The sequence below is a fragment of the Corythoichthys intestinalis genome, chromosome 14 (genome assembly GCF_030265065.1).
Source record: "Corythoichthys intestinalis isolate RoL2023-P3 chromosome 14, ASM3026506v1, whole genome shotgun sequence".
NCBI lineage: Eukaryota > Metazoa > Chordata > Actinopteri > Syngnathiformes > Syngnathidae > Corythoichthys > Corythoichthys intestinalis.
In genome coordinates this window covers 42588046-42612106 of record NC_080408.1, presented here as the reverse complement: position 1 = coordinate 42612106, position 24061 = coordinate 42588046, and the positions used below count along the sequence as shown (strand labels likewise).

Genomic DNA, 24061 nt, shown 5'->3' with positions numbered 1-24061 from the left:
TTAATATATATTTAGAGGGTTTGGGGCTGACAACCACAATTAAGATCATTGCGAGGCTAATCGCGACAACATACAGTTTCAAATTCAAGATGCTTATTTCTTCCACCATCATTACATTTTGAATAATATTTAGCTGGTACAAAGTGAAAGAAGCTGGCCTCGTCTACGGATCATCAGTTAAACAGGTGTGTCCAAACCTTATGCAAAGGGGGGCAGATTTGGTATGGTAAAAATGCGGGGGGGCTACCTTGGCTGATTTACATAGAACAATATATTTAACACTAGAAAACCCAGCAGAGGCCAACTCGGCCCTTCCTCAAGACAAAAATTCCTAATATTCCCAAGCAATGGCCGATTTGGCCTCTCTTCCTAAAAAACCCAGAGGTGGCCCAAATGACCCAAGTGCTTTTGAATTAGCAAGTCGTTGTCCGACAGACAGCAACCATTCATATGTAAATGCAACCACTAGACATACATTGTGTTAGAATGCGGCCCAACGGAGGGGAACACACCACGGTTGCACACTTCATGTGATAGTTTTTGTCAGTTCAAGTCAAGCTACATTTATTAATATACATTTATTTATGGAGTTTTACGCTTTTTACAAACTTTTAACTTACTTCTCCTATACTCCACACAGAAAAACAGAAAGAAATGGCCCAAAATTGTACATTGTTTTTGCAAAAAAAAAAAAAACGTTTTAGAACTGCAATTTGAGTTTAAAGCAAGATCATGTATATAGTTTAGAATGACTGGATCTAATGGAGCATGAATTGTGGCCATTTTGTCTGAAGTTAGTACGAGAAAACGTGTGAAAACCTTTGAGAAAAACAAACAGAATTTGTGTCATGAGAAGGTGGAAGGGAGCAGCCCTGAACAGTTTCTTTGAACACACTGAAATAATGATTGAATGTCCTAATAGTCCTAATTATTATGAAGGGAATATGTACTGCACAGTGTTGTCAATCTTACTTCAAAAAGTAATTAGTTACAAGTTAGTAACTAAATTACTTTTTGGGAGAAGTAACTCAGTTACCTCACTGTAAGAGTAATTTGTTACTCAGCAAAGTAACACGTTACTTTTCATGTTCTACACGTTATTACAAATAAACAATATAAAACATTTCACATCAAAGATGTTTATGTTAACTGATTGAATTGATTTTTTCATTCCTCCCCCAAAAAACGTAGGTCAGATTTTTTACTTTTTTTTTTTTTAATTCACCTATATGAGAGTTAGCGGTATACAATCTCATTGGGCTGTCATGATAAATGGTAAAAAAATCACAGGGACCTTGATTACTTGCCATTGAAAATAAATGGGAAATTTGTTTTTATATCTATTTGTTTAAATTCCGATACAGGACATACCATCTTCATAAGTAGGACTCAAGACTCGAAAAAGGCTCAAGTCAGGCTACTTTAGCTGAGTAGGGGGTTGGGCGAAACCTTGCTGAGTGAGGCTGCTTTCTCTTTTGCCCAACCCCCTCATCAGCTAAAGTAGCCTGACTACTAGTCAGGCTACTTCAGACACTTATTTCTTACTTGCCTACTGTAGGTTGATAAATTTGTAGGTAGATTTGTGTATGTCTTAGTCAATCCAAAAAAAGGTTCCTTCAATCAAAGTATATATTTTCAATCGAAAACAAAAGTCACCTGAATGAAAGCAAAATGTGTTTGAATGCAAAAGTTGCCTGAATGATAGCTTGTTTCTGAACCAAGAGTGGTATTTACTAGTCTTGCATATTTTTTTTCCAGCTATTTCATGTGAGGTGTTTTTCTTGTTACCACTGTTGCTTGGTGTGCTTAGTTATAGTATTTCTGAATATCTATGTATATCAATGTATATCAACAGCAAATTGTTAACTGATCTTTTCAAAAATGTTTTTTTAACATGTAGAGGGTATTCAAACAAATACAGTGGGGAGAACAAGTATTTGAGACACTGCCATTGGGAAAACCCATTGGCAGTGTCTCAAATACTTGTTCTCCCCACTGTACATCCGAATAATTTAGAATTATTAAAATACTGTCAAAATATCCTCAAAAGTTTAGCAGTTTATTGTCAAGTAAATAGTGTCTGAAAGTAGCCTGACCCCCAACCCTCTTCCACAGGTAATGGCTGAAAAATTTCCCCCAACCTCCCCTCCACAGCTAATGGCTGGTTGCAAGTAAAGAAACAGCAGCCTGACTTGTTTACGTTTGCATTCAAACACATTTTGCTTTCATTTCAAGTTATTTCAAGTTATGTCTCTTTTCAAATTCAAGTTACTATTTTTTCTCGATTGAAAATATATATTTTGATTGAAATAACTTTTTTTTGGCTTGACCAAGAAATAAATCTAGCTACAAATCTATCAACCTACAGTAGGCTCTCAAAGCTGTGATTCTCATAAAATTGTGTCTGTCTTTAATTGGAGGCAATTTTTGCATTCAAACACATTTTGCTTTCATTCAAGTGACTTTTGTTTTCGATTGAAAATATATACTTTGATTGAAGTAGCCTTTTATTTTTTTTTTTTTTGATTGACTAAGACATATAGAAATCTACCTACAAATTTGACAACCTACAGTAGGCTTTCAAAGCTGTGATTGATTCTAATAAAATATAAAAACATATCAAAAGCAAAATAAATATACCAACACAAGAATTTTTTTGTCTGTCTTTATTTTGAGGCAACTTTTGCATTTAAACACATTTTGCTTTCATTCAAGTGACTTTTGTTTTTGATTGAAAATATATACTTTGATTGAAGGAACCTTTTTTATTGGATTGACTAAGACATACACAAATCTACCTACAAATTTATCAACCTGCAGTAGGCAAGTAAGAAAGAAGTGTCTAGCTGAGGTGGGGGTTGGGCGAAAAAGGCTCAAGTCAGGCTACTTTAGCTGAGGAGGGGGTTGGGCGAAAGAGAAAGCAGCCTCACTCAGCAAGGTTTCGCTCCTGCCATGTAGTTCTAGGCTGAGCCCTCACTTTTCCCATCATGAGTGATGCCCCACGAGGAGAGATTTTACATGGAGCCCCAGTCCAAGGTAGATTATCAGTCATGTTTAGCCTTTTCCATTTTCTAACAATTGCTGCAACTGTTGATTTATTCTCACCAAGCTGCTTTCCAATTGTCCCGTAGCCTTTTCCAGCTTTGTGGAGCTAATCGAATCTGGTGCCTTTCGAAACTCTCTGGTATTGCCCATGGTAGCGGGTGGATTATAACTGACTGTGGGGTGCACAGGTGACAATGATGAGCTCAAACGGGTGGGGTAAAGGTGGACTTTTTCTAAGGTAGAATGACAACTCTTTGAGTGTCATAATTATTGCTGATTCTCAGGCGCACAAATACTTGAACTGAACCCCAGTAGATAAAAATATATAAAAAATACATTTTAAAAATCATACAACGTGAATTCTGGATTTTTTTTAGATTGTCTCTATGAGTGGAAATGCATCTATGATTGAAATGTCAGACCTCCACCTCTTTTCAAAGTGAGTGAACTTGCAAAATCACAAGGAGTGCAAATAATTGCTCCTCATTGTATACCAAGTAGTCCCAGGAAAACAAAAAAATCTTGATAACCTTTCGACAAGTCCATTACAGAGGATAGAGGGTGTATAAGGGGTAAATTTATGTGTGTTTTCTATAGTATTTAATTGTTTTGACTTTATAGTTTTGATTTGCTGTGATTACTCTTGTTTGAATCCTGTGCATCAATAAATACCAGGAAGAAAAGACAAAAATTAACTTCGTCAGACTCTTATTTCAGTTTTACATTTGATACTGATTCAATGTTCTATTTTCTGCAGGCATCACAAATATACTGTTATAACAAATATTGCTAGCATATAAAGGCCCCACAAATACACTGTCAGAGATATTTTTTCCGACAGTAAAATCGTAAAACAATGCACATTATTAAAATGTGCAAAACCCCATAAATGTAGCTTGACTTGAACTGACACATAATATTACATGAATAGTACTACTGTTGTGTGTTCCACTCCATTTGGGCCGCATACCAACACAAGTGGTTGCATTTCCATATGAACGGCTGTTGTCTGTCGGACAACGACTTGCTAATTCAAAAGCACTTGGGTCATTTAGGCCACCTCTGGGTTTTTTCGGAGGAGAGGCCAAATTGGCCATTGCTTGGGACTGTTAGGAGTCGCAAAATTCTCTGGGACTTCTAGTGTTAAACAAATTTTAGCAAGCCCTTCTGTGTGTCACATTTGCTTTATTATTTTGTTTTAATTCATAATTTCAACAGTCTCGTCTTTGTGGCGTTCTCTTTCGACACTCGGGCTCTTGCGAAATACTGCTGCTGTGAAATTAAACTAGCTTCAACTTGCTATAATTTCTCGCTGCGTATCTTCCCTGTAATGTTGTCAGACATGTCAGCGTGTCTTGTTCGGTAATATCATTATCGCGTCACATCGAACTCTTTGAAAACAGCGACTGTCTCTTTGCAAATGAGGCAGACACAGTTGTTGCATGTTTTATTGAAGAAGTAGTCCAATATCCACCTATCCTTAAAGCGTCGGCCATCGCAGTCAACTTTTTTTTTTTTATTGATTGTCGCCATTTTAGAAAATTGGAAGTAAAGGGTCACACGGGGTAATGTTGCTTAGAGTGCTGCTCTTAAAGTTTTTCAAACTTTCGTGAGAATAGGCTGATTTTGTGTGGACAAGATAGTTGTAGATATCAGGGTAGCAGATGTCAGGCAGAGAGGGTGAAGACAGCGGGTCGAAAAATATCGATTTAGGCATCAAATATGGATCTGGCGAATGGATCGACTGACAACACATCCAATGAGTTTACAGCATCTGAAAGCACCGGGGCTTCCATGAATTGCACTATAAATTGCACGACTAATTGAAACCATTGAGAATACGGATAAACAATAACGGACAATATGGCGGCCGGATACAGCGACACGTCATTCTGTGACGTTGGTGAGTAGGGTCTATAGACCCCAATCACCAACGTCACACAATGACGTGTCGCTGTATTGTGCCGCCATATTGTCCGCTAGTTAGTTTAATTTCACCGCAGCAGTATTTTGCAAGAGCCCGAGGGTCGAAAGAACGCCACAAAGGCGAGATTGTTGAAATTATGAATTAAAAAATAATAATAATAAAGCAAATGTGACACACAGAAGGGCTTGCTAAAATTTGTTTAAATATATTGTTCTACGTAAATTAGCCAAGGTAGCCCCCCACATTTTTACCACACCAAATCTGGCCCCCTTTGCAAAAAGTTTGGACACCCCTGTTTAACTGATGATCCGCAGACGAGGCCAGCTTTTTTCACTTGGTACCAGCTAAATATAATGATGGTGGAAGAAATAAACATTTTGAATTTGAAACTATGTTGTCAGCGATTAGCCCCGCAATGATCTTAATTGTTGTTGTCAGCCCAGAACTCTCTAAATATATATTAAATGCATCTTACCAGATATAAAATGACTACTACATAGTCTGTGGTGATCGTTTGGTGCCCAGTATTCTCGTCGAATTGCAGCAGTCCATCTCGCTCTCCTCATCGGGTCTCTCGGAATACGGTAGAACTTCAAGTCTCTCAGTCTATCTTCCCTGTTACTGCAACCAACCGCCACACACGCATTCACCATTTTGATTATTAATGTTAACGAGCAGAAAAACACGCCGTAATAAGAGGAATGTACGTAGCGGTAATGTGTAAACACGACGAGTTGACGGACAATATGGCGGATCAAGTCAGGGGGGCGGAGTTGTGACGTCATGTGATTGGGGTCTATTGGCCGCTTTGACGCTGTTGAGCGCTTGATGTTACATTTTTACCTGGGAAACTATACGGTATGTCTAAGTATTTTACATCTATACCAACCTGTAATATGCAGCATATGTGTGTTTATGGGGAAAGGATATATGAACGAAACTTGTTATTAAGTCCTGCTGTATGGAAGCTAACCTGTGCAGATACAGTGCCTTGCAAAAGTATTCGTCCCCCTTGAATCTTGCAACCTTTCGCCACATTTCAGGCTTCAAACATAAAGATATGAAATTTAATTTTTTTGTCAAGAATCAACAACAAGTGGGACACAATCTTGAAGTGGAACAACATTTATTGGATAATTTAAACTTTTTTAACAAATAAAAAACTGAAAAGTGGGGCGTGCAATATTATTCGGCCCCTTTACTTTCAGTGCAGCAAACTCACTGCAGAAGTTCAGTGAGGATCTCTGAATGATCCAATGTTGTCCTAAATGACCGATGATGATAAATAGAATCCACCTGTGTGTAATCAAGTCTCTGTATAAATGCACCTGCTCTGTGATAGTCTCAGGGTTCTGTTTAAAGTGCAGAGAGCATTATGAAAACCAAGGAACACACCAGGCAGGTCCGAGATACTGTTGTGGAGAAGTTTAAAGCCGGATTTGGATACAAAAAGATTTCCCAAGCTTTAAACATCTCAGTAGGCTGATTGAACACTCTAAATTGTCCGTAGGTGTGAGTGTGTGCGTGAATGGTTGTATGTCTCCTTGTGCCCTGCGATTGGCTGGCAACCGGTTCAGGGTGTCCCCTGCCTACTGCCCGTAGTTGGCTGGGATAGGCTCCAGCACCTCCGCGACCCTCGTGAGGAAAAGCGGCATGGAAAATGAATGAATGAATAAACATCTCAAGGAGCACTGTGCAAGCCATCATATTGAAATGGAAGGAGCATCAGACCACTGCAAATCTACCAAGACCCTGCCGTCCTTCCAAACTTTCTTCTCAAACAAGGAGAAAACTGATCAGCGATGCAGCCAAGAGGCCCATGATCACTCTGGACGAACTGCAGAGATCTACAGCTGAGGTGGGAGAGTCTGTCCATAGGACAACAATCAGTCGTACACTGCACAAATCTGGCCTTTATGAAAGAGTGGCAAGAAGAAAGCCATTTCTCAAAGATATCCATAAAAAGTCTCGTTTAAAGTTTGCCACAAGCCACCTGGGAGACACACCAAACATGTGGAAGAAGGTGCTCTGGTCAGATGAAACCAAAATTGAACTTTTTGGCCACAATGCAAAACGATATGTTTGGCGTAAAAGCAACACAGCTCATCACCCTGAACACACCATCCCCACTGTCAAGCATGGTGGTGGCAGCATCATGATTTGGGCCTGCTTTTCTTCAGCAGGGACAGGGAAGATGGTTAAAATTGACGGGAAGATGGATGCAGCCAAATACAGGAACATTCTGGAAGAAAACCTGTTGGTATCTGCACAAGACCTGAGACTGGGACGGAGATTTATCTTCCAACAGGACAATGATCCAAAACATAAAGCCAAATCTACAATGGAATGGTTAAAAAATAAACGTATCCAGGTGTTGGAATGGCCAAGTCAAAGTCCAGACCTGAATCCAATCGAGAATCTGTGGAAAGAGCTGAAGACTGCTGTTCACAAACACTCTCCATCCAACCTCACTGAGCTCGAGCTGTTTTGCAAGGAAGAATGGGCAAGAATGTCAGTCTCTCGATGTGCAAAACTGATAGAAACATACCCCAAGCGACTTGCAGCTGTAATTGGAGCAAAAGGTGGCGCTACAAAGTATTAACGCAAGGGGGCCGGATAATATTGCACGCCCCACTTTTAAGTTTTTTATTTGTTAAAAAAGTTTAAATTATTCAATAAATTTAGTTCCACTTCACGATTGTGTCCCACTTGTTGTTGATTCTTGACAAAAAATTAAAATTTTATATCTTTATGTTTGAAGCCTGAAATGTGGCGAAAGGTTGCAAGGTTCAAGGGGGCCGAATACTTTTGCAAGGCACTGTAGCTTGAAGTTTAAGTTAAGAGTGGTGTCTACATGTTTTTGGTATTCCGGCTTGTATTGTGCAGTTTTGTTGAATGAATGCTTGTTTCTTTGTTACAGTTTCACAAACTTAAATTAATTACTTCATATAAAAACAGTAAAAGACCCAGCCTTGTGTTTTATTGGAGGACATTCAATGTTAGCTGGCTGTCGGGTAGTGCACAAGGAAACAGACTGTTTTGGGCAGTGGAATTATGTATTTTTTAAGCGCTAAAAACTAACGAAATACTCCAGAAATACATTGGCCTTGCGAAAAGAAACAAAAATATATGTTTTATACTGCGCAACAATCCTAGAAAAGAGGAACTACAGTGGTACCTCGACATCTGATCGCATGGACATACGATCCTTTCAACATCTGACGTAAAATTTGACTTGTCACTTGTCTTGATTTATGCTCGAAATAAGACGATTTATGACAGCGTTGCAATTTCATTGTTTTCCCACATAACGGACGCACGGTGAATTTCCTTGGGAGAGAATATTGGGGAGAAGGTGGTGAAAAAAGGAACACTGTGACGCTTACCATTGAAATTAAGAATGATTGAAAAATATGAGGGTGGTGTGCACATCTTTGAACTGGCTCGACAATCTGGCCGTGATATGTCTACACATTAGACCCCGATTCATTACATTATTATTATTGTTCAGATTTGTATTTATAATTTATTTGTTTTACTATGTGTAATTGCTATTTGTAATTGTACCTGCATTATTTATTAAGGATTTGCCGTTGCTTTTAGGGCTGTGGAACAAATAAATCAAATTGTAAATAACTATAAATGAAAATCCTGCTTGACATACGATCATTTCGACATACGAACCAGGTCCTGGAATGAATTAAATTCATATATAGAGGTACCACCAATGTACTGTAAACGGTACAGTACTGTAACATGTTTGGGACTGTGTTCAAATAAAACCATTTTTTTCCCGGTATGAGATTGGGACTCGGTAGATTCTCAAAATCAGGTGACTCAGACTCTGGTGCAAAAAGATGTGATCGGCAAATCCATAGTTACTTCATTTCTTCCCAACTACTTTCACCGTTCCCTGCACAGGGTCAATTTGACAACAATAGTATCTATAACTGTAGTTATAAATTCCCTCTAAAAATGCCCTCAAGCCCTCCTTACGAAAAGAAACACAGCTCTCGGAAGGGTTAGACGAACTGCAATTTGCATTCATGTGCTGTGGTTGACCTCGCTGGATTTTTTTCCACAGACTGAGACAGACTCTTGTATATTTCTCAAGCTTAGAGTGAAGTTCTTTAAGGATGAAATGTCAACTTCTTAGACAGACATGGATGGCAGTGCATGACATAGCTGTTCTTTTTAGCAGTCTGTAGGGTAAATATTGATTTCTGTCATGCTTCATGTAAATTAGTCACCTTGAGGTGAGTTTTTGGGCCTTACAAAGTTACAATGTTGATTTGTGAAACATGAACGAGGAAATGTGGGCTTCTTTACCAAGATACTAGTTGGATTTGTCGACATTTCCTCACCAAGATAACCTCTTTATAGAATTATATAGAAAGATAGAAGCTCTCCTTATATTGTAGTTTGCCCTTTACCGAGTAGAGAAATAAACATTCACAGTTTGTTTTTTGTTTTGTATGTTAAATATGATCAGTTTCTCCTCAAAAGGAGACTATAGTAAATCCTTCACTCAATCCTTCCATTTTCCTTTTTTATTGCACGCAGCCTGGCTCTACAAGTAATAATAAGCTCTGCATTTTGCTGCATCTGTATTTTAAGACAGAGATTTTCTTTCCAGTTGAAGTGCTTCCTGAGAATGAGTTTTGAGCTTTTGCGCAAGACAAATGGCAGCATTGATCGGTTGTCCTAAATTCAACCTTTGTTCACATGACACGGCTCTTCAGCAGCTGTGTGAATTATAACACTCGGATGTCAGGAGCAAAGCCAAAGCTTGACGTCAGAACCTTCAAGTCCTTTTCACGAGCTTAACGTTATCACCGCACATACGCTAATATCTGTCACACGTGTTCCAGCCTCAGCTCTTCCAAACATCCAGGCAGACTAAATGGTTCCAGTAGTTGTGGCGTACACAGCAGAAGAAAAATGTAGCACATTATGTAATGCTAGTGCTGAGGATATTTTGTTTTATGAAGCAAAAAGAAAAAATGACATTATCATTTTCTGTCTAAAAGGCTCCTTAGTACGTATCTTTTGAAATTCAAATAAATATATAAATCAGGGAAGTAATCATTAAAAATTATATACCGTAACAATTGATTAAGCATGTGCTAGGCAATTATGCTATTAGGTTAGCAAAATACAAAATAACCAAACCCACATGGAGCTGTTGCAAGACAGAAATTCATTTTTTTAAATTTCCTTTTGATTTGAACAGTATTTGTATTTCACACTAAGTAATTTGACAATTTGATAATATTTGTATTCAACTTCAACCTTTTCCAAAAATGAAATTCTATGCCGGGGATGTTACTAAGAATAAAAAGACAAATGAAATAAAATTATACAATAAGATATATCTGCTTTTTATAGTTTACTGCTTGCAATATATTGTGTATTTTTGGAAGGAGAAATATTTTTTACTCAAAAACCTCATAATTTTGTTTCTTATGATTTGGAAAATGATGAAAAAGATAAGATGGTGAATGGGTCACGTAAGACTAACTAGCAAAACATGAACCCCCCGTGTCCCTTCCGTGGCCATGCCCCACACTAATATTAAAGTCCATACCACTATTACAGTGTAGGAAATTCTTACTATACATTGTTTTATCTGTTTAAAAAAATTGTTAGGAATAGTACCTTGGGAGAATAAAGCATCCAAACAGATTACCATACTTTTCGGAGAATAAATCGCACCAACTAAAAAATTCTCAATGAAGAGGAGAAGAAACATATGTATGTCTTATTGGAGTACAAGTCACATTTTTTTGGAGTAATTTTTTTTCGCCAAAGAAGAAACATTATAGATTATAATATTAACGATAAAAACAAAACATGCTAAATGGCCATTTCTGTGGGGAAAGAAAGATGTAAGTCACACCTGAGTATAAGTCGAAGGGCCAGCCAAATTATGATTGAAAAGTGTGACTTATAGACAAGTTTCCTGAGCGAAGATTGGGCGGCGCCGTCTTTGACATTTTCTGCTACAGACTTCCGGTTTAGACAGAACAACATGAAGTGTGGTTGAAGTAAGCAGTGTGTAGACAAAGTTAAAACTGAAATGTCAAACCAGAGGAACCAATGGAATCTCATAAAATGGATTCTGCACGACGTAGATGAGGATCTGGGACTTTCTGTGCTGTGCGTGAACTCCTGGAAGCGCCTGTATATACATACACCATTTATATGTTGGAAATGGAATGTTTTATAAGCGACTAGCTCGTAGCTACCCAAACCGCCAGTGTGGATCTACCTTGCCATACGCCTTAAATCAAAACCAGCAGCAGACAATTAGTTAAGGATGTGCTTTAGACGTAAAACATCCACCTAAAAGATTGTATGTTTGTTCTTATAACTTTGTTTATTGTTCGTGGACAAAATTCTAACAATCTGTGCAGCCTGTGTTAACATGAGATGTAGATTTATACGCTGGCCACATGAGTGACCAATAAAATCAAAAATTACAAAAAATATTACAGTTGCCAAATGCAGAAGGGCTGACATGGATTTTGTTGTTACAAGGAAATACTACAAGGTATTTTTCATCTGGTCAGAATAGTTATGGTACTATGACCTCATCACACATGTACATGTAAACACAAATACCGTAATTTCCCGAATATAACGCGCACTTTTTTCCCCCGAAATCAACTTATAAAATCATGGTGCGCATTATAAACGGGTACATGGATGGAGACAGAAATATATATATATTACATATATATATATAAATCGATTTTTTTTTTAATTGACACGGCCACGTTGTGTTGAAGAAACGTATGCGGCGACCCGTTGCCGCCCATTAAGGTACGTGACGTCACCATTTTGTTTCGGTAATACTTCACTCTAATCGGCCGAATGATTTCGTCTGTGTTAAATTCTGCTTTTTTCACTCTTCATAAAGCACAGATTTTAGTTTCTTGAACTCATTTGAGTCAACGTTTAATGCAGCTCCGCAACTCGGACCATAACAAATGTTAGCACACAGACTTCCTGTGTCCGTCAACTATATCTGTCCCTCAGGAAACTCAAACCCAAAAACAATACTTCCTATTGTTACTGTCGTGTTGACAGCGATGAGCTCTCACGGATTTGTGACTTACGTTCTCACTTTCATTTTACCGTATCAATCCATGGAAGAAACATTTATTCATCATGATGAAACGAGCAAGTTATACAGCAGCCTTTAAAAGAAAAGTCACATCTGTTTTGTTGTCTCCTAGATTCTGGTAAGATGGAGAAGTTGTCAAATCATATTAATACCATAAATATTGTCAGTTTATGGTAATGTTTTGAACTACCAATGTGCTATGCTTGTGCTATGTGTCACCAGTCAGTAAAATGACATTTCTGTATCTGTACACGAGCTCTGTTTTCTTGTATTCTTCTATTTATTGGTGCTAAAATTAGGGTGCGCGTTATAAACGGGTACAATAATTTTCCCTAGATTTTACAAGTAAATTTGGGGTGCACATTATACACGGGTGCGCCTTATAATCGGTAAATTACGGTAGTATGTCATTTTTATCGCAGAATTAATCGCAATAAAACTTTTGGACGACCTGATTCCACTTTTTGTTTTATTTAAAAGAATTGGTGCATGTGCAAAACAGTTTAATAAATTACAATTTAGAAAAATATTAGAAAAATATTAACGAAGGTGAAGTATAAATCGAGCCTTCCATCATCAAGGTAGAATGCACGTAGTCTCGATTTAAGTATATGTTGTTGTGAGGCACATCAAGTTTTCTTCCCTTACCTAACAGCGTTTTCCACCTGTAAACAACCGAACAAAAAATGTGTAACACTGTCTTGCATTTATGGTAAAAAGCCCGTGTATGACTTGTAGTAGATAAGTGTTTGTCTTCCATTTCTTTATCGTTGAATAACTACATGTCGCAAAGTAAATGGTGTCTCGGCTGTGACGCAACACACACAGAATTGTAGTCAAACTGAACATAATTGTACCTGTTATTGCTTTGTGGTGGCACTGTCTTGGTTCCACATCTGCCTTCATGATCACAAAATTCCTGTATTTACAGTGCCTTGCAAAAGTATTCGGCCCTCTTGAATCTTGCAACCTTTCGCCACATTTCAGGCTTCAAACATAAAGATATGAAATGTAATTTTTTTGTCAAGAATCAACAACAAGTGGGACACAATCGTGAAGTGGAACAACATTTATTGGATAGTTTAAACTTTTTTAACAAATAAAAAACTGAAAAGTGGGGCGTGCAATATTATTCGGCCCCTTTACTTTCAGTGCAGCAAACTCACTCCAGAAGTTCAGTGAGGATCTCTGAATGATCCAATGTTGTCCTAAATGACCGATGATGATAAATAGAATCCACCTGTGTGTAATCAGATCTCCGTATAAATGCACCTGCTCTGTGATAGTCTCAGGGTTCTGTTTAAAGTGCAGAGAGCATTATGAAAACCAAGGAACACACCAGGCAGGTCCGAGATACTGTTGTGGAGAAGTTTAAAGCCGGATTTGGATACAAAAAGATTTCCCAAGCTTTAAACATCTCAAGGAGCACTGTGCAAGCCATCATATTGAAATGGAAGGAGCATCAGACCACTGCAAATCTACCAAGACCCGACGTCCTTCCAAACTTTCTTCTCAAACAAGGAGAAAACTGAGCAGAGATGCAGCCAAGAGGCCCATGATCACTCTGGATGAACTGCAGAGATCTACAGCTGAGGTGGGAGAGTCTGTCCATAGGACAACAATCAGTCGTACACTGCACAAATCTGGCCTTTATGGAAGAGTGGCAAGAAGAAAGCCATTTCTCAAAGATATCCATAAAAAGTCTCGTTTAAAGTTTGCCACAAGCCACCTGGGAGACACACCAAACATGTGGAAGAAGGTGCTCTGGTCAGATGAAACCAAAATTGAACTTTTTGGCCACAATGCAAAACGATATGTTTGGCGAAAAAGCAACACAGCTCATCACCCTGAACACACCATCCCCACTGTCAAACATGGTGGTGGCAGCATCATGGTTTGGGCCTGCTTTTCTTCAGCAGGGACAGGGAAGATGGTTAAAATTGACGGGAAGATGGATGCAGCCAAATACAGGAACATTCTGGAAGAAAACCTGTTGGTATCTGCTCAAGACCTGAGACTGGGACGGAGATTTATCTTCCAACAGGGCAATGATCCAAAACATAAAGCCAAATCTACAATGGAATGGTTCAAAAATAAACGTATCCAGGTGTTAGAATGGCCAAGTCAAAGTCCAGACCTGAATCCAATCGAGTATCTGTGGAAAGAGCTGAAGACTGCTGTTCACAAACACTCTCCATCCAACCTCACTGAGCTCGAGCTGTTTTGCAAGGAAGAATGGGCAAGAATGTCAGTCTCTCGATGTGCAAAACTGATAGAAACATACCCCAAGCGACTTGCAGCTGTAATTGGAGCAAAAGGTGGCGCTACAAAGTATTAACGCAAGGGGGCCGAATAATATTGCACGCCCCACTTTTCACTATTTTACTTGTTAAAAAGTTTAAATTATCCAATAAATTTTGTTCCACTTCACGATGGTGTCCCACTTGTTGTTGATTCTTGACAAAAAATTAAAATTTTATATCTTTGTTTGAAGCCTGAAATGTGGCGAAAGGGTGCAAGGTTCAAGGGGGCCGAATACTTTTGCAAGGCACTGTATGTATTAGAACAAATTCAACTGCGGTGCCATGCAGGTAGGTTTTGGATGCCACAGAGCTTTAGATTTCTGATTGCATTTCCATCCACTGCCATTAAATCAATAAAATACAAAAATATTTTGGTTGTGGCGACTCTTAGCCATTTCTTCATGTTGTCCTCTTAAGACTTGATGATGGCAGATAAATGCGGTATTTCCAATTTTTTTTTTTTTTAGGGATTTTGATGAGTGATGCCCCTCCAGGTCCTTTTTTTTTTGGTTAGAGAAAGTGGAAAACGGAAGTTGCAAGCAGAAATGCGCAGTAAAGCGGAAGTACCTCGAAAACTTGTCTATAATTCAAAAAATACAGTGCTTTGCTGACATTAACCATTGGCTGTCATTAACGGCGAATTATCGCTACCAGCCCTCTTAGTCAAAATGGAGTGGACATCTAACACCGTCAATGCCAGCTAATGAATTAAAGTCTTCAGGTTATTTTTTGTTCGTTTGTTTCTTTGGACTTTTGGCTCTCTCAAAATTCCCAGGCAATTTCCAGACAATTTCTGATAGAGACATACGTGTTATCGAGAGAATTGTTAAAATGCCATTTGGAGCGAACCTTCATGGCAGGACTGCACAAGTACACCCAAGTGAGTGATACTGGCTTGAGAGAAGAGGGGGAAGGGGCCAAGCCCGTCCAGATGGCCGACAGGGATAAAGAAGAGGTGGAGGCGCCGGAGACGCTGCCAGGCAAAGTTTTCATGTTTAACTGGCAGGCATGGAAACCGAGAGGGGGGAAAAAAGACGAGTCGGATAAAAAGTGAAGAGAACAAAAGGCGGTAAAATGAAGAAAAAAAAAAGTCCTGGAGAGAAGCAGAAGGAATGTAGAAGCTGAAGACAGAAAGACACATCCAGGAAAAGTGAGAACAAGAACCAGAGCGAGAGAGCAAGAATGGAATGTGCTGACACATTGCTTCTTGTCTGAACTCCCCAAATTAATAATCAGCAGTGATTTAACAGGAACAGAAGGCCAGTGCCAAGCCCCGGTCAGGCCCGGCCCTCCCCGCTCCCGGTGTTACCCCCTCACCCCACCACCCAGCAAACAGCTCGGCTCCGGCACCGAATAGGAGGCGCTGCGTGCCTGTGTGTCCTGGCCGAGCCTCGCCTGGCCCACTGCCACGGGGCTTTTGCTTGTTCAGGAGTTTTGATTAAATCCTTTATTGTGCTCCACTCACGCAAAGAGCAAAGGCGAAGCAGCGAGCGGGACGGAGTGAAGGGGAAGAGAGAAAGCTCGACAGGAGAAAAGAAAAGGACAAAAATGAAAAGGGAGGGAATGGAGGAAAGTGGGACTGCTTTTTTTTTCTTTCTTATAAACCCCTTTCACTTTCTCCTATAAACTTTTACTTTGAGTTGTACCCTGTTTGATTTAGTTTACAGATAGGTGCAAAATGTTTCCTCACCAGAAAACCTGCACAGTCGGGTGGGAGAGAAGACCACCAGTAGCCCAGTGTGTGAAAAAAATGTTATTTCAGTTTTAATAAATTAATAATAATTAATTAATTAATTAATTTTACTTAACCTAGTGAATATTTAAACAATCCATTGCTGGTCACTTTTAAAAGTAAAATAAGTCAACTGAATAAAGTGGAAATATGGCCAAAGGATAAAATCAGGTAACTCGGAGGCTGACGTAGTTGCGCTGTCTGAGCTTTTCAACTTTTTTTCTGTACATGGTGCAGTCCAAGCAATCTAATCACGTAAATGACATCCGAAAATGTGACTACTGTACTTAAACTGCATAGCAGAAAAGTGAAAACAACCCTATTTATAGCTGAGAAATTTTGCTTCACAGAACAGGAATTGTCAGTGAAATCGCAGAGCATGCAACTATGCAACTAAGATGTCGCCTATGTGCTTTCAAACATCACCAAACACGGTTAAAACGGGGTTAAAATCTATACTTTTTAACTTTCTTTTGTAGCACTGTTTTAGACTGGCAGGGGGACAAGAAAAGTGTTGCAGCCCACCATGCTCTTAAAGCACTTGTTGAATTTTTAGGAGCAGCATATGCATAAATATAAGCTATACTACTTTCCTTTTTTGACTGCCCTGCCTATTTAATCTACATTAAATAGTAATGCAGTGCTTTATTAAAACAACACAGTAAGGACTACAGAATCTGTGTATCATCTCCACCCTGAACTGCCATATGTAACACCACATCACCCAATGTCCAATATTTACATGCAATATTCTATTTGCAATACATACTCACGTGCGATATTATCGTGCAATATTCAACGCCTTAACTGTCAAACTGCTGCTACTTCACTTCTATTCACGCATATTCTATGTGCAATACTTACCTACAGTACGTACATTATTAATGTGCAATATTCAATGCCCTTACAGTCAAACCGCTGCTACTGTACTTCACTTCGATTATTTTCACTGCCTGAACATAGGACAATCTCATACACATTTTATATTTATATTTGGATTTTATACTTTTATACGTGCAAGTCAATTTTGAGATTTTAACTTATCCTGCACTGTAAAAAGGCAGATGGTCCACAATCACAATTTCATTGTACAGCTATATAATGACAATAAAGGGCTATTCTATTCTATTCTATTCTATTCTATTCTATTCTATTCTATTCTATTCTATTCTATTCTATTCTATTCTACAATTTGCACAATCTTTTTCAGATTTCAAATCAAAACTACAATTTGCCAGTTTGCACACTGAAATTTATAACGTCTTAATCAGATTATTATTCTTAAATCTAGTCAAGTAATTCTTAAATCTACAGTATAAATATTGTAAATCTTGTTTTGAGTGTTAAAGACTAACAGATTATTGCGTCAGATTATTTTACTTACGGTACTTTAAGTAAATATACATTTAAAAGTTGGTCATTTTTCACCAAAATTAAGAACATTTTGCTTTCAAATAATGTTTTGAACAAAAGCTATTCTTGAATTAACAACATTTCTGACAAACAAGATTTTTTTAAGATTAAATATAATAATTTAATAATAATAATACACTGAAATTAAGGGAATATAACTACATTGATCCCTCGTTTTTCGTGGCGGACCAGAACCCGCCGCGATAAAGGAACCCCCCCCCCCCCCCATCCCCCCCCCCCCCACCCCCCCCCCCCCCCCGTGTATTTATTCAGATTTAACATCAGAAAGAGATACATATAACACATGTTTTTTCACTTTCTTTCCCAAAGTATAATAAAAACAACTTATGTAGATACAATATATGTTATAATAAAAGGTTTTTGAGCACTTCAATCGTAATAATTATGATAAATTTTAAACATTTTACTGTCCCGTCGAATTATTTTTTTAAACAAGAATAAAGTAGAAAAATGCTTGTCTTTGTTAAATGCTTCATTGAGTGAGTCCACTCAAATCCGCTCAAGCTGCTCACTTACACACAATGAGTTGCCACAGCAACTGTTTAACAAGTTAAACGATGAATGACGCATGCGGCGCTTTAAAGTTTCGGCTTCCAAGCATCTCTGGCAAAATCAAACCTTTACGTCTGTCAATCATCGTTAACTTTAATAAGCAACTTCAGTGCACTGCCTGACCAATAAAAGCAGCAGGAGGGAGCATGAGACTACGTGATGGGAGCGGTACAGCTCTTTTTTTTTTTTTTTTGTTAATAGAAAAAAACCTGCGATGGACTGAAGGCACGACGTTTGAAGTTCGAAGTAGCGAGGGATACCTGTAGTTTAAGGAGGTGTGCTTTTGCAGTGCAGTTTTCGCGTCATGTAATAAAATGAAATCCCCCCAAAATTGCTTTGATTTGTCTGTTCAATGAAGCAATTTGAAGGGCATTGGTACCAGTAATTTTGCAAGAGGATTAATTGAAATATCATAACAATATTATTGTCTCATCCCGTGACATCTTGACATGCAATTAATAGGTCAAGCGATTTCCGTATACAAAAAAAAACAAATCATACCAATATTTTGTGGTACGTGAAAGAATCACTGCTCAAGTACAATTCAGTTACATTTTAATTTTCTATTTCAAAACTTTTCATAATATAAAAAGTGTGCTACGTATTTTTCTATATTTAAACGCAGTGTTAATGCTTGAGGTGCGTAATGTTTCACAGGCTCACAATGTTAAATATACTTTTTAGGACGGGCTAAAACCTCTGCCTCCCTTGCGTTTGAAGATCAATTTGGTGATACACGGAGCGCTAAGTATTTTTTTAAGGGATGTAAAAAGTTTAATAACTGGGGGTTTAGGTGGACAGGTGTGGTTCTTGTGAAACTCAGGCTAAAATTACTTTTTATATGCGAGCCTCTGCATAGTCATGTGTTCTTTAACATTGTATACTCTTTCCTAGTACCTAAATGATCCCCGTTAACTGTGCCGCTGTCAATCTCACAGGACCCCCGTGGCTTTCTGGAGGCTCTGTGGTGGATTTGTAACAGTGATTTGTGTTGTTGTTTCAGCTGCTTCGCTGCCCGACCTGAGTGAGCAGTTCACACCACCAGAGACGGCTCCCGCCGCCCTCGTCAGCCTGATCCAAGCCATAGAGCAGAGAGGTAGATGCTATATCTGCTATCTTTCCATCTATGTGCAACTGTCTCCCTCGCACCATCTGCCTCTCGTCCTCATGCCAACATTTGCGCAAGTGGAAATGTACAGACAAGTGGGATCAGTCACACGCAATGTGGCCAAGTGACATGTATAATGACAGCAAAGTTTCATCAGTTGGCGACCTGCCAAATATGTCCCTTAACACTTCCTGTCTTGTGCACAGTGCACTCATGTTTGTACAGGGTATCCGCGGGCTCTTCTAAAAAAAAAAGTCTTAAATCCAAAAATTTTAGTTAAAGGCATTAAAGTGCCTGTGACAGCATGGAAAAAACCTTAAATAGCATTATTATGTGAATTAGAATCATATCTTGAGACGATTCGACTATATGCAACAATTTTGCAAAGCGCAAATGACGAGAAATTAGTCTTTTAATCTGCTGTTTCTATCCCACCTGTCATTATAGTGCTCTAGCTTCCCCAGCTGGAGGATGACGTCGGCAGGGTCACGATTTAATCTGATTTAGAATTCAGCCAATTGAGGGGGAAGATTCAGAACAAGGAAAATGTGACGAAGAGAGCAGCAAAATGTCATTGTTTCAATCTCTCTACGCCAATATTTTTTTACAGGATATTCTTTTTATCCAAGTATTTTTCCCCAATTGCTACATAAATGGTATGGTCATGACAAATAACAGTTTTGTGCTAAATTGAATATGAAATATTAAAAATGCATTTATTCATTATGACAAGGCAGAATTACTGCACAATGGTCATAACTGAACAGTATTTTATGCCAACGAAGGTAGTCCGGCATTTGTCAGGTCCCTGCCCCGGCTTCGGAGAGCGTAAACAAAACAGGAGCCGTGGCAGCTAGCCGACATGCTAACCTAAACCGAGCAGCATTTCAAGTCTTATTCCCGCCTCTCGAAAACGAGAAATCACACAAAACTACCCTGGATCATATCACACGGCGGCAGGGTTGTCGATTGTCTTCACCGATTGGCCAACCCCCTGGCGGCGAGCAAGTTACAGCTTGTCGTTCCCCTGCTGCGGGCAGGAGTGCTCGTTGCCGGGGAAGCAGCTGGAGAATGACCGCCGAGCGGCTGTTCCAATCTTTTTCGCCTTTCGAAAACGAAAAATAGAACAAAACTATCCCAACTCATGTCACACAAGGTGGCCAGAGTGACAGCCTTCACCGATCGGCAAAGCCTCCGGCAGCAAGCAAGTTTCGGCTTGTCGTTCTCCTGGTGCGGGCAGGAGTGCTCGTTGCCGGGGAAGAAGCTGGAGAATGACCGCCGGACAAACCGGCCGACATCGGAAGAGCGCGTAGCTGCACGAGCATAAGCCGAGTATAGCGCTCTCCTGGCGGGCACTCGAAGAGGACCGAGGGGGTTTTGCGACAAGCCACTGGTCGTCGGCCGAGTGGCCTTCTCGGTTGACAAGGAGCATTGTCATCCACAAAATGCAAGCCACCTCTTTATTAAAACGTGTGCCATGATCCCAGTATTTGACATAATACAAAACATGTAGTTTACTCACTTCCTTGTAAGTCCGATGGTCCCACAGTTGTCGGACTTGTTTTAGCCAATATCCGTGGTCAATCAATCAAATAACCCTTTCCAATGGAAACTTTTTAAAACCAAAAAGGTTCACACTCCTCCCCCCGGTGCAGCAACAAAACCCTGCAGCACATTTGGCTGGCTTAATGCGAAAAATAAACTAATGAATCCACAAAATCAGCTGAATCCGCAGTCTATCTGCATGCTATAAAGCAATGCTGTAATGTGAGATGCTGACCCAGGTGACATCACATTCGCATTCCTCTACAATCCAGGAAGTCACTCATTTTCATGGCGTGGTATTAAAAAATGGAATATTATAATCGATTGCTTCCACACACATGCAAGCGGTCCATTTCATTCAAGAGCATAAAATACCGCGTGAAATATGAAATAAACATGCTTTTTGCATCTTAGGCACTTTAAAATGTCACATATTCTCCTAAAATCTCATAAATGGTCTTAAAAACAATTTGAAAAGTTTTAAAAATCTATTACTAAAAATCTGTTACTAATACTACTAATACTACTATTACTACTAGTAGTTCGTGCTCATTTGCATCACAGCGTGAAAGAGCTGGGAATAAATTCATATTCTGTGCAAGTAATTAATTCCGGGCCTCCAATTTTCCTTCAAATCTTGTGTATGTTTTTTGCTGGTATCAGTGTGAAATGGATCTTAAATTTGATTAATTATGGTCTTTAAAAAGTCTTTAAAATTTCGAATTTGGCAAGTTTAACCGTGCAGAGACCCTGTTGTAATTGGTAATAAAATTAATTTGGCTCATTTTGTATCCAAAACACTTTTTTTTTTTTTTTTTTAAGTGGCCTTACTGTGAATTCCAAACTTGTAGACAAGATGAATGAAACCATATCAGCAGCAATGGCAGGCAATTTACCATTCAGTGATTTTTTTTTCTATCCGAAATATTTTTAGCAGCTTTATTGAATTAAATCAATGCTAAGATGAACGTGGTTTCACAAAGTATAAGATTATTAGCGTCAGATTCCCTGCTTACTTAACAATTTTTTCCATTTATTTGGATCAATCATCAATTTTTTAGATGACAATCTTGAACCAGGTCACACATTCTTATGACTGAAACAGTGGGGAGAGGGCAAGGGCGAGGTCACCTTTGGTAAACCTATTTCGAAAATCCATACCATCTTATTGTAAGTGGCCAATGCTTTACAAGAACTTTTATATGGCATGCATGACTCTTAAAGTTTAAGTGCCATACAACAGCCCAGAGTCTGGAGGCCCATTCACCTTTAAGGTACTTGGCAAAATGTGTTTCATGCAGGAAAAATCTTAATACTGATATTAAATGTGGCGGCAAGAGGTCTGTCTGTCTCTGAATGTAAAAAGCTCAATGTGGCAATGGTTTTGAAAAGCATTTATGTATTGGATGCATGCACTCAGCTCACACCATGTGGTTTTCTCAACTACCCGAGAGACGGGTTTGTCTCAAGAAATTGCCTTCTTGATGCAAAATTTCTAGACCCAATGTTCCTGGAGGAATTTATGCATTGGAAATGAGTGATGTCCAGAGTTCAGTTTTTTTCCAAGTGGAAACAGGAATGGCTTATACAGGCTGATATTGTACTGTATGAGGAAAATATTATATAAAATGTTGGCCTTGAATAGGTTTATGTGAAGTTCAGAATTCAACTGCAAACTTTTACTTTGTAACAAATAGTCCATGGAGTTGCAAGTTTTTCGTACATCAATGGTATAAAAAAGTATCTGAACCTTTTGGAATTTTGCACATTTCTGCATAAAATGACCATCAAATATGATCTGATCTTTATCAAAATCACACAGATATAAAAACAGTGTCTACTTTAACTAAAACCACCCAAACATTTATAGGTTTTCATATTTTAATGAGGATAGCATGCAAACAATGACAGAAGGGGGAAAATCAATAAGTGAACGCTTTGCCTAAGGAGACTTAAAGAGCAATTGAAACCAATTTTTACCAAACAATTTATGTCAGGTGTGTGCCCAGACACTGATGATTGTTTTATAGCTGCCATGCCCACTATGAAACACACACTTGGTAAGAATTGTCTTGATGAGAAGCATTGTCTGATGTGCATCATGGCTTGGTCCAAAGAGCTGTCTGAAAAGCTGCGAGCAAGGATTGTTGATTTGTATAAAGCTGGGAAAGGACACAAAACCATCTCTAAAAGTCTGGATGTTCATCAATTGACAGTTGGAGAAGTTGTCTACAAATGGAGAGAGTTTGGCACTGTTGCTTCTCTCCCAAAGAGTGGCCGTCCACCAAAGATCAGTGTTTAATACTCAGAGAGGTAAAAAAAGAACCCTAGAGTGTCTGCTAAAGACTTACAGAAATCATTGGGACAGTTAAATATCTCTGTGCACACATCAACTTTATGTAAAACTATGGCCAAGAACGGTGTTCATGGGAGGACTCCACGGAGGAAGCCACTGGTGTCTGTGATGGTGATTTTATGCAGAAATGTGAGAAATTCCAAAAGATTCAGATACTTTTTCATACCACTGTAATGTGAACCCCTAACTCAATGGCTGCCATTAATAGCAGCAGAGTTACTTTAATAATGAACTGATTTTACATTTACCACACAGTAACAATGGCATATTATCACTTGCAACACTAAACTCAGGAAATACATCGGGTTTAATTTCATAAATGTAAGGCCCTTTGGTAAACCATCTGCCATCCCTTCACCTAACTACTTTCTTTTCTGTCATCCCTGTTTACATTACCTTTTTGTACTTCTTAGGCCTGGACTCGCCAACTTTGTACAGGACAAGTTCTTCCATTTCAGACAGTCCAATGCACAGCTTGAGTCCTGGTGAGTCAGCCTGGTCATTTATTTTGTTGCTGTTTTGTCTAGAGGTGCACGATAATTATCGGTCCGATAATAGGAATTATGACGTCATCCCAATAAATCCGATAACGTAATATATTATCGGCCCTATTAATAATATTTTTGGCACAGTGCCGGATTGGGATTTGTGCGTTTGTTTCCACTCCTGGTTTTTCCAGTATGCAAAGTTTTGTTACTGTCATTGTTTTGTTCATTATAATAATGTTCATGTCATCATGAAAATTCTGGTCGATCAAAGGCAAATCTAAGCTGAATCAACCACTAGTATTTTTGACCTACAGGTGTTCAAAAACTCAGGTGAATATACATTGAAAAATTATATATATATATATATATATATATATATATATATATATATTATCGGTTATCGTATCGGTATCGGCGTTGAGGAGCAGGAAGTTATCGATAT

The 24061-nt window shown here is 38.8% G+C and overlaps 1 protein-coding gene across 3 annotated transcripts in view; it reads left to right on the top strand.

Annotated features, from left to right (window-relative positions):
- The window catches only part of pik3r2 (phosphoinositide-3-kinase, regulatory subunit 2 (beta)), a 61682-nt gene that overhangs the window by 20172 nt on the left and 17449 nt on the right, over positions 1-24061 (top strand). For all 3 annotated transcript variants that reach the window (XM_057857141.1, XM_057857138.1, XM_057857139.1), the window contains exons 3-4: positions 19126-19218; positions 23545-23616. In XM_057857141.1, the coding sequence (XP_057713124.1) occupies positions 19126-19218; positions 23545-23616 (165 nt within the window). The remainder of the gene's footprint in view (positions 1-19125; positions 19219-23544; positions 23617-24061) is intronic.